The 16420-nt window shown below is 39.5% G+C and overlaps 1 protein-coding gene across 1 annotated transcript; it reads right to left on the reverse strand.

The window, feature by feature from the left end:
- Window positions 1-219: 219 nt before the first annotated feature.
- On the reverse strand, window positions 220-11343 carry LOC131560236 (riboflavin-binding protein-like). Its single transcript, XM_058808899.1, has 6 exons — window positions 11303-11343; window positions 10292-10450; window positions 9468-9567; window positions 8243-8371; window positions 3856-3967; window positions 220-782 (listed from the first exon to the last, which is right to left on the reverse strand). Exons 2-6 carry the CDS (start codon window positions 10428-10430, stop codon window positions 540-542), a joined length of 723 nt encoding a protein of 240 aa, XP_058664882.1. The 5' UTR covers window positions 10431-10450; window positions 11303-11343; the 3' UTR covers window positions 220-539.
- Window positions 11344-16420: the final 5077 nt, after the last annotated feature.

Here is a 16420-nt window from a genome sequence, read left to right on the forward strand (position 1 = left end):
TATTTGGATCCATGGATTTATGTAGTACACTATAAATCCCTGTTTTCAAGATTCAAAATAAATACATTTTCAGTGGTCAGTAGCCAGGCTCCCTGACCTATTTCTGCCTGAAGATTTCTTCTTTATCTGAGCAGACCCAGGCACAGAGTAACTCGTGGCAGGAGTGCTGTGTGCCTGTGCTAATGAGGTGTTTGGGTTGAAGATTTGGTGCATTCTGGCAGGCATGACCTTCCAGAGGTCTTTGGTTCTCACTGCTCCACCTTAAGACAGCAGGGGCTGCCTGTGCCTCTTCTCTTTGAAAGTCAATCCCTGGGTGTTTCCTTCAGGCTTGTAGCTGTTCAGTTCAAGTCACAAGATTACACCTGTGCTAGCCTGTCTGGAGCTTTGTGATGCAGATGCAAAAACATCAGAGAAAGATTAGTAGAACCAGCCATTGATTTATTATGTTCTAGAAAGGAAGGGATAAAGCAGGCTGGCATGATGCCCCAAGCCCAGCCTCCACCACCACTTCTCTTGTGCTGACATACATCCACTAGCATTTATCTGCTCTGTTCACCTTCCTTTTGCTTTAGTTTCTCGAACTTCAGGAGTTTATTTTGGCAGGCATGCTCCTCACTGCTGCTGCTGCTGCTGCTGGAGCTTTCCTCTGAGCTTTTGGAGAGGATGTACTTGATTGCAATCGAGTCCTTCTTGTTCATTTGCAAGCAGAGGCAGGAGGATTCGCTCACCTTGAATGACTCCCCCCACATACTCTGGCACATGTCAGTCCCATTTGCATACATCTGTGTGTCAAATAAGAAATGCCTCATTATATTTAAAGAAATTGAATGAACAGCAGTTTGTATCAAATTGATCAACTTTTATCACTTTTTAAAAATTTGTACCAGGATATAAAAACACTGTCTGGAGTAACTGACTGGCCTGTTGTGTGCTATGCTTCATCTTTTCTGAGATGTCTGAAAATGTTACCCAGTCCCACAACTGGCAAAAGTAATTTGCCTGTTTTGAGAGCAAGTGGTTACACAAAATGCAGGGATCAACAGCTGCCCTTTGTTTCCACCCTGGGGCTGACAGCCCAGCAGCTCTCTGGGGCTGACAGTTAAAGCTGTGTGTGAGAGCTTTTACAACTTGTAGCATGTCAGGACACTCTGACATGCCTTGAAATCTGAGTAGTGCTCAAAGTGCCAGATAGTGCTTTGAGTACAGGAATCTTTTTATTTACAGGCCAGAGAGAGCCCAGTGGAGTCACAGCTCCGAGGGATCTCATTGTGCCTGCTGCAATGTACTTCATGGCCGGGCAGGACCTTGCAGGCAAAGAAAAGAGACATAATTTAACAACTGCTTGAAGAAAGTAAGCTTTTGTCAAGCTTCCAAGGTGCTTTTTCCAGTGGGACAATGGCCTTTCTGGCTCAAGAACCTGCGAATTGCAGCTTCTTGTATCCTTATCAAGTGAAACTGTTCTGTTCTTGCTACTATTGCATTTTGTAAGTCCTGTGTCATAGGACCTGTCAACCACACAACAAAGATACTGCTTGTTTGCTGAGCTCACATTGTGACAATGTTCTGCCTGCTCAGCTTGAGTTTATCTGAAGAAATTAGCAACTTCTTCCCTGTGTCCCCATGTGCAAAAAATTATGTTGTCTTTTGCCTTTAAAAACTATCCTTTATGAAGAATACAAGTCCATTTCAAATAGCCCCAAAGACTCTGTAGTCTGTAAACCAGCTTCTCAGCCAATACCATCTCTAGCCAGGGCTTGCACCATGGATGCTGCAGGCGCTGGAGAAGGAGTATGGAGGTTGGATGATGCACTGGGAGCAGGGTCAGAAAAGGAAACCTCTTCCATCTAGTTCTTTCCTTGTGTTCTCAAGGCAGGCAGATCTTAGCTCTTTCTTTCCTACTATTCCTGTGATTTTAAGTAGCATTAGATATTTCCTTCCAGCTCCTGTGCAGTTCTGAATTTCTACCTGCTTTTAGCTAATCATCCCAGAAAGTATTAAAGCCTGTGACATGGGTTTGTTTAGTTCTTTATGGAAGAGACCTCTATACACCCTATACTTGTGTCCCACAGGTTTTGTAATGTGTTTGTACTTTTCTACTTGCTAAATTGATAATTTTATTTTTACCTTCCTCCTAGTTCTGCTTAAAGATCACAGGATAATCAGAATGCTGCAGCAAACACATGGAGCACATAGCCTGTTTCCCCAACATATTCCTGAATTCCTGCAAAGGATTCTGACTCCTTCACTTCTTGGAAAATCTCCTAGCCTGTGCATTAACACTGCTTGGGGAGCACCCAGCTGGGAGAATAATGACAAGGCTAAAACTGGCCATGGTCAGTTGCACATCCTAATATTCAGCATTTGTTCTTTATTCAGCAGTTGTCCCAAATGGGCCTTAGAACCAGTTGCATACATCGCATGTAGGGCTGCTGATTGCTCCTCTGTGTGAAAAAAGGAACTGTCTACAGTGCTCTGATGTGTGAGAACCCTTCCACGAGTTGAGTCCAAACCAAGGCAGTCTAGTGTTTGTACATCATGTAATCTTCATATGGGAAATATATGTTTTTTAGTTTCTCTGCAGAAATTTCATCCTTATGATTACTTACCATGCAAGCCTACTTGTGGTGAAAAACATGGGTAGTTTAGGGTGTGGTTCCATTTAGTTGAGGAATAGCTGTGCCTGGCTTCAAGTGATAAGACCTTGGAATTTGCTGCATGTTTTTCCCTGCAGATGGTATATTTTCTTTAAGAAATAAGTGCAAGGGAACTCAAGGTTAAAAACTATCTCTGAAACGGGGACAACTTGAACAGAGACTGCAGATTATTTATGGAGATTATAATTTTGTTTTTCACTTCATCTGGAACTACTGATGATTTAGCACATCTGGGAAACTAAGCTGTAAGTTTCCACAGCCCATTTGTTTTTGGCCAGCTTCCTGGGTCTGCTGATTAGTGTCACTTTTGCAAGGCAGACAGCAATCCAGCATGAACTGGACTGTGTTTTCCACTGATATCAGTTTCTGAACTGACTTCTGGAAGTACATGCACTTGAACTGAATTCAAAATAATGAATCTGCAAGCCTTACTACCAGTCCCTAAGCAATTCACCTAAATTTTGTTTACTTCTTCAATTTGGGCAGTTTTTCATGGACTCAGTGAAGTTCAACTGTTAAAAAGATTCAAATACACTTTTGAACTGTATTATATTGCTCTGATGCTAAACTTACTTGAGTCACTAGAAAAATCCTACCTGACTCTGGAAAAGTCTGTAGACAAGGTTCCAGGCAGCCTTACTCCTGTAAGTCATGTCAGTTCTCATTTTATACACTTTTGCTCATAATATTAGTTATCCCAACCATTAAACATTCTCAGAAAGATGGGATGGAGAAGGACAAGGTGAAATAGAGAATAGGGCAAAGATACCAAATAGGCAAAAAAACTTCAAAAATTCCTCATTGGCTGGGGAATTCACATTCCAATTTAAAAAGACAGATATGTAGAGCTCCATATTGTGTAAGGAACACTATGAATTGCATCTGAGTGTTTCTGTATGAACAAAGTTCATTTATCTTTTACTTTCTAAATCCCACTGGGTTAAAATATCTGTGTTTCTTGGACTTTGTTTCCCAATTGGAACGAACGGTGATTAATTAAATGTATCTACCTACAGTAAGTGCTGTACATAAAAATGAATGTTTGAAGATTTGTGTGCTTGAAAAGTCTGATGTAGGAATGGCTTGAAACTGCTGAAGTAAAAATAATTAGCAGATTGCATTTTACTCCCATATATTCAGGGAAAAGACCCCAGAACTCCTATTGCCATAGTTTCTGCTTCAGTTGATCAGGTTTTCTTACCTCATGGTATGGAATACATTTATCCTTACAGTGGTTTTCTCCATTTTTATCCCACTCCCAGTCTGTCAGCCAGTTACGAACACATATGGAATCATCTTTGCAGGCTTCATACCTGGAGATTAGTGTGGAAGACAAAGTTACTTCTCTCACATTTTTCTTTGGACTCAGATTCAACTCCAAGAGATGTCCAGGGGCTTTGTTAGTAACATGGTGTGATTACAGCGCAGCTTAGCAACAGATCTTCAAGCAATGTGCACATTATCTTAGCTTGACATGTTCATAAACTCTGAGCTGCCCAGGAAAACCTAAATTCCCGTGGAAGCTAAACAGTTCACTCATTACCTTTTATACTGACAGACTTAGCAAAGGGTTTGTGTTGTGGGTGTTTTCTGCTTGTTTATCTGATGTTTCTGAGTGGAGGAAATCCTGAGAGGGAGAGAGGGAGTTGCATGAATGCTGCTGTTCAGTATCATAACAGTGCTTAGGTGTGCTAAGGGTGAACTGTCACTTGAAGGAGATGTGGGGAAAGTTTGTATTTATGAATTAATATGGGACAAGAAGAATGATGTTTGCCAGGCAGGGGAGTTGCTATGAGGAATGTGCACTGAAATAAGGAAATTCCACAAAAACCAAAATAATATAAGCTAATAGGCTCTCAGCCTCAGAATGACATTTTCAAAGAAGTTAAAAAGAGAAAGAAAGATAAGAGTCCTCTAAAGCATAGGTCTAAAATCTTGAATTTTAAGTTATTTTAATTTGTAAGTGGTAATGTAGAAAAAAGCCTATAAATGGCCTGAAATGAATAGACTTCTGGCTGGTCAATGTGATGAGAGATCTCATGACTTACCATTATCCTACATCATTTCCTCCCTTCCACTTCTCTTTTATGCTGTACTTTTTGGCTCTTACCTTTCTTAAGGACTTTACTTTCTGCAAATCAGTTAACGTCTTCTTAAATTTAGTCTCATTGGCTTGTAGGACTACTCATACCAGTAACTAAAAGTGCCAAAATAATGAGGCACAGCTTACAGGAAGTTCATGTTTAGCATGGTGTTCATAATTAGCCTTTGGATAGTTTTTCTGTTTGTCATTTTAATCTTCAGGGTCATGTTTCAAAACTGTTTTGATATCACGAGGGCTGCAGCCTTACATTTCTAAATGAAATATGTGGGTTGTCATGTGGTCACGAGAACTGGACATTGCAGTAGATTTGCAAATGCAGAAAGGTCAGAAGATGCATATCTGCAGTATCTTCACACTGGTTTTCTGGGCTTTTTGGAGGGAGAAAGAGCAATAACAGATGGAAGGTAACCAGGGCCTGAAGTAAACAGCTCTGGGTCAGAAGACATGTACTCTCAATGGGTTCACCCCTGAATCTGCTGTCAGAGGTAGGGGCTCTGCTGGAAATAGAGGCTAAAATATGAGAAATTAACATTCATGGTATGCATCTGGTTTCCTCAGGAATATGAATAAAATATATGAATAAAAGTGTTTATATTTTTATTCACCATTATTTATTGACTTGTCAAGGTGAAATGTTTCCTAATCACGATTATTACCTGACTGTGGTTTGTTCTATAAGCAAGTGACAAGGCATAATTTCATTGTTAGGAGTTTTTCTTTATCCCAATGGAAGTAATTATGAAATCAAGTTTCTGAAAAGTCATGGTTTGTGAAAAGTCTAATTTCTACATTCCAGAAACTGCTAAGTTGTTTATTCAAACCTTAACTAAATGTGAGAAACATAAATACTTAAAAGACCCTCCCTGACCATATTAGTTCCCTATGTATTAGGGAACTAATAGCAGAATATTTTTATTTTAAAGCCTTTTCCACTGTATTTTTTCTAATTAGCTCTTTCTCTTTTATAGGACACAGGGCCCTTCCACAGGTGAATGAGAAAGTGACTTGTACATTGGGCTCTTTCAAAAGCAATAGTTTAAGGACTAGTAAGAGCAAGGAATCCTAAAACAATAGAAAGAAAAGGAAGGCCCCAAGCTACTCAGATGGATTTCTTTTAAATTAAGTCACTGCTCATTCAGAATACTCTGCACATTTCTGGCCACAAAGACATACAGTATGCAGCAGGCACACTCACAGTATGCAGAGAAACTAGGTCACATCACCAGCAGGGCTACAGCATGCTAAAGGGCTCCAGTGAATAGAACATGAAAAAATGTTACTTTAAATCACCAGAAAGAGTGGGAATTCTGTCCAGGCTCTTTTCTAGCCTGAGGCCTTAAGCAGGGTGAGGGAATGGGTTTGACACTGGCATTAGGCAGGCACACAGAGCAGCATGCAGGGTAATGGGCCATCAGTACATTTTTGATTCAGGCCAGGCATCTGTGACGCCAACAGGAGCCATAGCTCATTGCTCAGGACTTGTTTAGAGCTGATCCTCTCTCTGCCAGGAGACTCTGCTGGAAAGGAATCAGTTATCCTGGGCAGCAGCTCTCAGTCACCCCACTGTTAAAAGTTAAAAGTACTGTTTACACCCCAAAAGTTAAAAGTACTGTTTACCTGCAGGCTCTGCAAGTGCCCAGGGAACAAAATTGAGGATTTTGCAATGTAATATTGACCTGCATGATCTACAATTGACCTGCAATGATTTACACTTTGGTATAAACCTCGTATACAATAAAGCTGGCTTAAACTAGTTAATAAATGCAAACTAAACTTACAGCACACATTTTCTTCTATCTTTACACTTTCACTTGGTATAACAGTTTAGTAAAGACTTTTCATGCTGCTTATTTTGGGACACATTTGTTTTAGATAACAGTATTCTATCATTTTGCCTATTAGATCTCTTCTAGAACTCACAGGCAATGCCAGTGCTTTAACACCCAAATGCAATATTTGGTAATTGGTTCTGAACTTTAAGATTCAGAGCACTGAGGGAAATTCAAGGTCTCAGTCTTTATATTCAAGGAGGTCAATAATCTGGATTCGATTTAGAAGATTACAAAAAAATTAGCAAGGAAGACTGCACATGACAAATCTGTTCCTGAGGCACATGTAGTTTCCTGACACAGAAATAAAATTCATTCCTAGAGAAACCTCTAGGAAAGGTAAGAAATACATCAGCCTTTCAAACTCATTTCCATTACAAATCCAAGCTATGCTTCTTGTTTCCTTCACTGGCACAAAGCAATGGAGACATATTTGAAGACAAATTCTACCAAAATTCTGCACTGCATACATGATTTTGCCCTTGGAGGGAATGGAAATGGATCCACATGTCAATAATATTCAACTTGTGTAAACTGTGTTCTGTATTTTCTGTACTTTTAAGAAAAGCTCTTTTATAACATTTTTAGAGTACTGTAATGGTTTTCCATGATTTTCAGAGTGGCCTAAGGGATCCAGACATTCACAGTCCATTACTTTCATGGAAAGCTAGCACTTATAATCTTATAGTGTGAACAGAGTATGGGGTGTTTGTGCTTCACACACACATCCAGACAAGTTCCTCCAGTGACTGGGCACAACATTCATAAGGTGCTGACTGAGTTTACTGAGTTTATGTGTCCCATGGTGATGTTTTTAAGATCCAACATCTCAAAACAGGGAGGCAAAGGAGAGAGAGGGAGGGAGAGATATATGCTGGATAAGTACCAGTGGAAAAATCTCAGTACCCTACATGGATATAATTCTCCTGCCCCACCATTAAGGACAGATGGGTGCTGGGTTGCCCTACCATGTGCCTTGCACTCAAAACATAATCTGATTCTCTGATGCTGTGTTTTAGGAAACAAAATTCAATGCTATTATGCTGCTCTTTGCTATTAATAATTTTAGCATTAGTTGGCTGCAATTGTCTCTGATATTCAGGCTTTTAGAAGAGATTTTAGAGAGTGTGATGATAGAAGGGATAAGGTCAAGGGTGAAAAATTAAGGAATGACACTAATTTGTAACAATAATTTGTTGAAATCCCACATGAGTTGATGTCTTTCCTGATTTTGTAGTGCATTTTATACATGCAAAACAAATGTATCATGTAATGATCAAGTATTCACACTGAAAATGCTCATTGCATAAATGATATTTCACAGACATGGACTTTCCAAAGGGTGGGCAGGCCCTTGCTGCTGCCAGTGCCTGTCAGTGTGGCAGGAGCTCCTCTGTCACGATTCCACTGCACTGCATCCTCCCCCAGAGCAGGGCAGTGCTGTCCCCAAGTCACTAAACTCATCTTAGTGTCCCCATCCTGCATTCACAGCCTGTGTCATTATTATTTTGGGGGCAGTAGCTTAGCAGAAAGAAAAGCAGAGACAACAAACAAGGAATTCAGAAGCAGAACAAGAGAAAGGGTGATTTAACACCACTGAATCACGGGCATATTAAAACTAAATAAAAATACTTTGATTAAAAAGCTGAACCTACCAGTCATCACAAAAGCTTTGACACAATGGAACAGCCTGGATAGCAGCAGTGTCATTGGGATGGGTCCAGTAAGCAGCATCTGGAGAACACCGGTAAAAGCACTCGATTTTCTTTGTGAAATCTTCACAGCTGTGGTGGATGAGAAAAGCCACAAATAAGCCTGTTTCTGAGCATCAAGGCTACAGCCTCAGTTTTTCTAGGCCTGCTTTGATGTGGGTGCAATACTATGGATTAGGAGAAAAACACAGAAAAGCATCCTTTTGCCCTGTTAATGCCTAAGTTTGAAACTCATTCCTCTGGCATTGTGCACAGGCTCTGACTGTGCAATTACCACAGCCAGCTACAGCACAAATGTTTCCATGCATATTTCAGCCCTATTTGTGTAAGCTTTCTGTAAACTTTTGAGGCCTTGAGTTTTCCTGGCAACAACGATTCCAGGCGATAATAAAATGTAGTTTAAAACTATGGTATAAAGCTTTGTCTGTGCTGTAGCCTCATGGTTTCACTAATCTTTAGATTTTTCCCACAGGCCAGCTGAATTTACTTAAAATCACATACTGTGATGCTCTCCTGGGAGGGGCAGGCAAGAGCTGTTACTTTTTCACATCTGTTTTTGCTTAATTGTTTTGTACTTTCATCCCTTTATTTCTATAACTTGCCATGTTTCACAGCTTTAACATCTAATGGGGTACTAAAAATGTTAATTAAGGAGACATTTTTCATGGTTACAAAACCCACAAGACTGCAAGAATTTATATTCGAAATTTTCAGCCTTTTCCTTTCTGGACTCCTGTGCTTTTTTTTTTTGGTGAGATTTAGCAATCTAGTTGATGTGCTTTCTAAACAAAGGAAGAAGCCTGGTCTCTATTCATTACAGGTCACTCTCACTGGTGGATGATGGTTGGAGAGCTACAGACTTGCAGGGTGGTTGTCACCTATTGGGTTCATGACTGGTTTGCATTGCAAGATCTGGTTCTCTACTGAAACCAAATTTGTAAAAACATAACCCCGTCTTGAAAGAATGGCAGAAATTGTGTAGACTTGGGGATTTGTGGGCTTGTGTGAGAGGAGAAGAGTCGGAGGTTGGTCAGGTATAGAGAAATGGTGATGGGAGCTAGGCTGGGTGACATGATCTCTAGGGTATCCTAACGTCCATCAGCAGCTGGTGGCTGCTCCAGCCCAGATCAGGGGAAGCAGGACACAGCAAACACCAAAGCTGACTTACGATTTACTGAGCTGCCCACATCTGTTCCAGTAGCTGTCGCCTACTTTAATTACCGGGGAAGGAGCCAATTGCTCTGTGAAGTCTGCATAGCAACAGGAAACTGTTGGGAGTAAAACAAAGATCTTGCATTAAGAAGTGTTCCTTTTTAACACTGTATTTGGAAGACACAAAATGTAAGATGAGTCTGGTTTGAACCATAATGTGATAAAGTCTCTGAGTAGTAACTAGAAGATGTACTCAAGCTCTAATAATTTTGGTTGTGAAAGTGGCAGTGTAAATTCCAGGTGAGGCAGACTGACATAAACAGTGCTTTGTCAAGTTGTGTCCAGACAGTCCCAAGAATTTTACCAGTGTTCTGCCAGATGCCACATCCCCAGGGATACTAATTTTGAAAACTACCAAACATGAAAAAAAAGAGTTGAAGAATTTTAATAAATACTGTACTTTGCTTACAATAGAATTTTGATTTCAAATTTTCCCATTTGGTGTCTGCTACAATTAATTCTTATACTAAATTGCAATAAACCAAAATAATCTTTGCTGTAAACATTTTTAAGCAGTTGGAACTACAAGAAAGGCAAACTGCATCAGAATTTCGAAAAGAAAATAAATGAAGTCAATGATAGTTTTACAGCTGACTTCGTTAAGACCCAGAATCTTACTCTAAGTTAGCATGCAGCAAAATGCCAATGAAGGAGGCTTTTCAAATACAATGTATACTGCATCTTATATATTTTTGAGAAATTAGGGGAAATGCCAGAACAATTAGTGTGTACAATGCTGTACTTCTTGACCATATTTGGAAAAAATTAAACCACTCTTACATTTCGAGTACAGAGTGCACTCTTGCATCTTTGGCTCAGGACCTGGCTTCAGTTTGTGGGTGTCTCCCTCCAGACATCCATGTTTTTGGCAGGTGGATGATGTTATGACAGCAAGGAGGGTGATAGCAAACCTCAGCATTGTTCTTCAGCTTTTTTTTCCTGTATGGAGAGAAGTCTTTGTTTACATCATTTATTTCTAGGAGAACCCATAACATTAAAAGGAAGGACTGCATTTAAAATACTACATATATGATCAAATAAAAATGCTCAGCAAAGATGCATACAGAAATACTAAGACACATTCTCTCTTCCCATGTGTTTATAACTGAACACAGCCTTCTGTTACATATTTCTGAGGTTTGGTGGTGATAAAAGTCATCAATAATTCAGGCTATGTATGAAAACATATTAAAATTTTCAGTATTTAAGAAAATTATTTTAAATTTATTCCACTCAGCTGAATTATTTTTCAAACCTTCCAAGAGACATTTGTATGTTTCACTAGATTCGAAGAAAATATTGATAAGTTCTAAAACCTGAAGAGTTTTTTGCACACTTGGAAATTACATATTAAATACAGCTGCAAGTGAGATAGTAGTGTTCACCACCTGAGCTGGATAAATTACATAGAATACTCACCTTTGTTGGAGATATGCTAATTTATATTTAAGAATATGATCCGTTGTTTTCTGCCTCTTTTGTAGAGTTTGGTCAAAAATGCAAGACAAAAATGTTTTGTCTTTATGAATAAAATTTCTCTAAAGACAGGCTGTACATTAGTCACCTATAAAGATAAATCTAGAACTTTTTACATAAATCAATGCATTATTCTTTGTACATATTATTAATTTAATCCTTCATTCTTTAGTTAAATATTCCTGTTAACTTTTTGGAATAATTTTATCTGAATAAGCACTGCAGTTCTTCTATAGTACCTAGACTTTTCAGATATAAAGAACGATTTATACAGAAGAAGAAAACTATCTCTTCAGTTTTGCAGTAATTTCTCACCTCTTTTGCTTTCCTTCTGGGTGATATTTCTCCCTGGAACAGGAACACTGTAAATTGCTTTTCCCATTTTCCACTTTATATACACACCAGCTGGCATCAGTGCTCCAGAATTTGTTTGCCCTGGAAGAGTTCCTTGACCCTTTGGAATGCTAACACAAATTTATCTCAAAAGCAGATGCAATGACCAGCACATAATGCCCTTTTATTGCTTGCAAACGTCGACATGATAAAGAGGAAAGTACAAACACGAATTAGAATTAGAAAAACAATAGCTCTCCTATATTTCAAATGCCATTAACCCCTCCTGTCTGATTTTTCCATGATTCCTTGTATTATTAATTATTAAATTAATTTCTACAACAGTTTCATGGAGCTCTCACCACAAATTCAGGCTTCAGTGAATTCAAGATATTAAATGCTTCTTATTTCAGCCTGACTGATTTAATTCTGACTAATGGCTTGCCTTGTTACACAATAATTTTGCTACCTGCCCTGGAAGATAGTCCATGTTTCCTGATTTCCAGTTCTTTGCTCTCTCTTTATAAGATCCCTTCCAAACCTACTGCTGTTCAGCCTGGTAGCTCTATACCTGTCTCATATGTACCTTACAACCAGGCTCACAAGCACTACAAGAAATGATTGATTGTACCACTGACAGTAGCTCCTGATGGGATTTCATTGGGAAACCTGCTTTCTGCAAAGAGCATTTGCATCTAAACATAAACCATTGGTGGTGATGATAAATGGTTGCACTAATTTTCACAGGTTGTCTTGCTGTACTGTAAAGAGCAGCACCCCTCAGTACCTTGCAATTATTTATATGCATGAGGAATGCAGCATCTGTTGGTTTTGTGTTTTAAATAGAACACTGATTTGTCAGATAATTCTCTGAGGCCATTATCTACTAGCCTTTTCTTTTTTGAAAATACAAACCTTGGCACAGTAGAAGTGTGGTATGATTCTCAGTGTGCAAAGGCACATGCATGATAATAAAACAATCTCTACAAGCTGTAAGCACTGATTCCTATTCTGGCTCTAGCTGGCTCTAGTAAATGCCTCAAGGTGAGCCTTGCTGGCCTAAAAAGAGCCTTTTCCAGATGAGTGGAAACTGAGCAATTTTCATGTTCCAGAATGAATTTAATTAAGGCAAATTTAGAGAATGAATTTAATTAAGGCAAGTTTAAAAAGGCATAAAGTAACTATAGGAGAAAATGAAGTCAATCTAATGGCTTATTACCCATGCTTTCACCTCATGTGGCTTGATCTAGTGTTGGCTGAAATTCATGGGGCTCCTTGCTGCTTTGCAAAGTAAATGATTGGTGTGTGCTGCTCAGCACTCAGATCTGTGTAGTCATACAAATAAAGACCAAAGTAAAATATGAACATTGACTTTCAGCCCTGTGAGGAGTGGACAGGCTGGCCAGCCTGGTGAAAAACACAGAAACAGTCCATGCTCTGCTCCTTCCTGCTTGGATTGTGAAAAGTTCATGGACACTGGTGAGGTGTCAGCATGCCAGGAGGTTCTTGTAATGCCTCTGCTCACTGAATTGGCATACAAATTATATTAAGCTATAGGAAACTGGGATCGCTCTCAGGCTCTGAGTATGAGCCAAATGGGACTGCTTGCTGGGAGATTAGGCAGAGTTTCTAGCAGCAGGAAGGAAAATTGTCATATGTTTGTGATTTCCCAGACTTGGCTTTTGGTTAGCAGTACATGTAAGCAGGCTCAGGGTAAGGAGCTTTTAGTGATGTTGGCTATACATCATCTCCTGAGAAGTGAATCTTGTTTTTTTTTCTAAAAGTATTCTCTACCAATTGCTTTGTCTGATGTCTTATACTGGGAAATTTGTTAAAGGAATTTTCTTACCTCTTCACAGACTTGAAGGGGTCATTTATCTTAATTTGTTAAATTTTAACTCACTTTCCAGCCCTTGGTGATTCTTGTACTTTAAAAATTCCTACTGCTGTTTCATTTTAACTTTAATATCAGTACCCTGTAGCTTCTATTCATCTCTTCAGAAGCTAGAGGAAAAGCATGGGTGATGTTGAGGTATTGCCACAGACAACAATTCAGGCCCCACAACAATAAATTATCCTCATCTGATGATTTAATTGATAGAGGCCAATGGTGTTAGCAACCCATGCATCTATTCCAAACCCACAAACACTGCTTAGGTCTCACACATTAGACTCTTAGGTCTGAAGAGTCATCTACCCGAGCAATTTCCTCCTGGCACAAGCCATGGGCACAAAATTAGGGAAAAAAATGTTTAAAAAATATAGTTTCTAATTTCCCCAGCTTCTGGCACTCAGTTTAGTAACTATGTGAACTGACATCTTGTAACTCAATAGAGTGATCCCTGCTTTGTGAGTCAGATCTCTTAAATGATTGCAGCGAACCTTCATGCTTTTATATTCTTGGTAACTCTGCAAAGCCGATGCAGTTAAGGGAAAAATTGTTTGTACTTCCAACCAGTGACAATTGCCAGATCCATTTCCCTTCTTGGCACCCTGAAAGTGTAACAACAGTGTGACTGGAGGGAGACTGAGTTTCAGGAGTGTAAATTAGAGCAGTTGGCCTGTTACAGCTTTATTAGACATGGCAATGTCTGCTAATGAAATTAATCTGTTTGTTCCTCATGTCTCAGCGTGAGTCTGCATGCTCAGAGGTTGGAAGTGTTTTTCTTGTTAACTGTAACAAAAAATGTAATTAGGAGGACAGGTTGTAATCTAATTTAGTGACGCTCCTTTAAATGCAAAACTGCATTTAAAGTTGTATCAAGAACGTGTTATTTGATGATCACTGAAGTACATAACCTGGGTTTCCATTATGTCAGACTTTAGAACTGAGAGTTTGTCTTCACAGGTCCTGGTTGAATGTATCATGTCACAAGTCAAGCTGAATGCCAGGGGAGACACTCCAGATGGACTCAGTCTGGCACTTCTCTGACTCTGGAGAAAAACAGCTGAGGTCAAATCTTAATGCTACTGAATCTGAGGTGTGATTTGTTACAGTTCACTGATAGGATTTCTCCTATTCTTTTTTTCTTGGTGTAAGGAATACATCACAGAACAAAGTAAGGCTTATTTGTTTTATTTGAGTACACAAATGTTGCTGAGCTAGTTCTCCAACAGGGCACAGGAATGACAAAAGCACCAGTAATTTTATATAATGAAGAGTGTGAGTCAGTGGTGGGTAAAAAAGCAGGTATTTTAATGAATGGTAGGTTTCAAAAGGAATCACAACCCAAACCAACAAAATTAGAATTGTAAAAATGTCATTTTAAGCCCCATGTTAGGCATTTCAAAATTAAAGGGGACAAAAACCTACTTATTTCAGCTTATTACTGAGTTGAAAGCACCTCTTGAAAGTATAACAGAATGCTCTTCCTTTGCCCTAGTCTTTCATTTGCCTTTCACATTCTGCTAATCTGTTACTGTGGGGTTCCTTGAACCACTAAAAACTACTGTTAGTTTTTCTGCAAAGAAGGGTTTGGGTGGCTCCTGACTGGTGTGAAGGGGACTTTCACAAGTGACAAAGAAAATCTGTGTCCAATTTGACCTATACTCCAGAAACAACCAGCTGCAATCATGCTTTGAATTTAGACCATTAATATTTAACTGATTTTTCTACATCACTTATGTAGAAATCACTTATGAGTGATGAATTTCCTCTTAGGGGAATAGCAATATATTTTTAAAAATTACACTTGCATTATGGGTAATCATTATTTGAATGGAGATAATGCCTAGATGTCCCTGCCTAAAGTTTTGATGTAGTGTTTTAAATACTTGTGCCATTACTGGACTCTGGGTGGTCATGTCCCACAGTCCTCTCTGTGCCTTGGTCCTGTACTGCCCCTTTCCCTCCATTGGGGAAAGTGATACAGCAAAAAGAAATCTAGTGCTCCCCTTGCCTCCAGTGTTTCTGTGTGAATCTGTTTCAGTTTATAGCACAGCTGAAGAAAAGTTTTGTTGCTGAAAAGGGTGGAATCACACTGAGAGAGACACATGAGGGTAGGACTGGAGAACCTCAGTCAGAACTGCCAACCTCTGTGCCCTACTGTGTTGACATTCTGTGCTGTTTTTTTTTTTTTAATTGTTATGTTGAACACCTTGTAATGAAAATGAAGAGCTGACAGGTCTATAGAGAAAACAAATAATGCAAGCACAAGGTAACAGTGAGATCATACTGGTCAACATATTAGAAGGCAGTGACTGGAAACCACCAGATGAGTCACTGCTGAGCTTTTCCTGTTGGCATCACTACAGGGATGAATGTTAAGGAGGACACGTTGTCTCTGCTGAATGACTCCCATACATGCCATATTAGTCCTAGAGAGCTTGACTCATTGTCCTGTGATTATTCTGTGGCTAGAAAATTGACCACAACACTCATGAAACAGGTGGTTTTTTGCCCAGTGCCTTTGTTTACATTGTCATCTCTCTCTCCCTGCACCCCTCAAATGGCTCTGCTCTCTGTTGTATAAAACAAGACTTGTTTTTGCTTCCAAATCCTTCCTCAGTTATCTAAGGCCCTCTTTGACTGTTCTCTTTCAACACAGACACCTTAAGTCTCTCAAAGTATCCCAGTGCCAGCCTTCCCAGCACACCTGTTGGATTTCCAGGGCTGCTGTTTTGTATTTGTCACCTTCTGTTTGGGAGGCGTTTCTGTGAGTGACAGTAGAACCATGTGTAATCCTCCCCTTGGCCCTTCTTAAATCTCCTCTTTGTTTGGGTGCTAAAGAGAGGGTGGCAACAATTCAGGATCTGAATCTACTCCTGCTGGCCAATCTCTCCCCCTTCCTAATGTGCTTCCCTTTTTGGACCTTTCAGAAATACACACAAATATAGGTATTTTTTTGTGGGGATGTATTTTGTCCTCTGGTCACACACAGGGGTAGCAGCCCTACTGCAGCAATTGCTGTACAGTCAAGCCCAAACTGACAGAGAGCAGCACATTCACTGGTCTCTTCCTCTGTTTAAAGCTCTAATGTGTTTGATGAGCTCTTGTAGCTAAGAAGTGCTGTTAACTTAGCTGTTGCACTAAGCTCTCCTGATACTTCACAACCATAATTTTAAACTTCTACTACATATTATCATATTTTCATATTTTTA

The sequence above is a fragment of the Ammospiza caudacuta genome, chromosome 7 (assembly GCF_027887145.1).
Source record: "Ammospiza caudacuta isolate bAmmCau1 chromosome 7, bAmmCau1.pri, whole genome shotgun sequence".
Classification (NCBI taxonomy): domain Eukaryota; kingdom Metazoa; phylum Chordata; class Aves; order Passeriformes; family Passerellidae; genus Ammospiza; species Ammospiza caudacuta.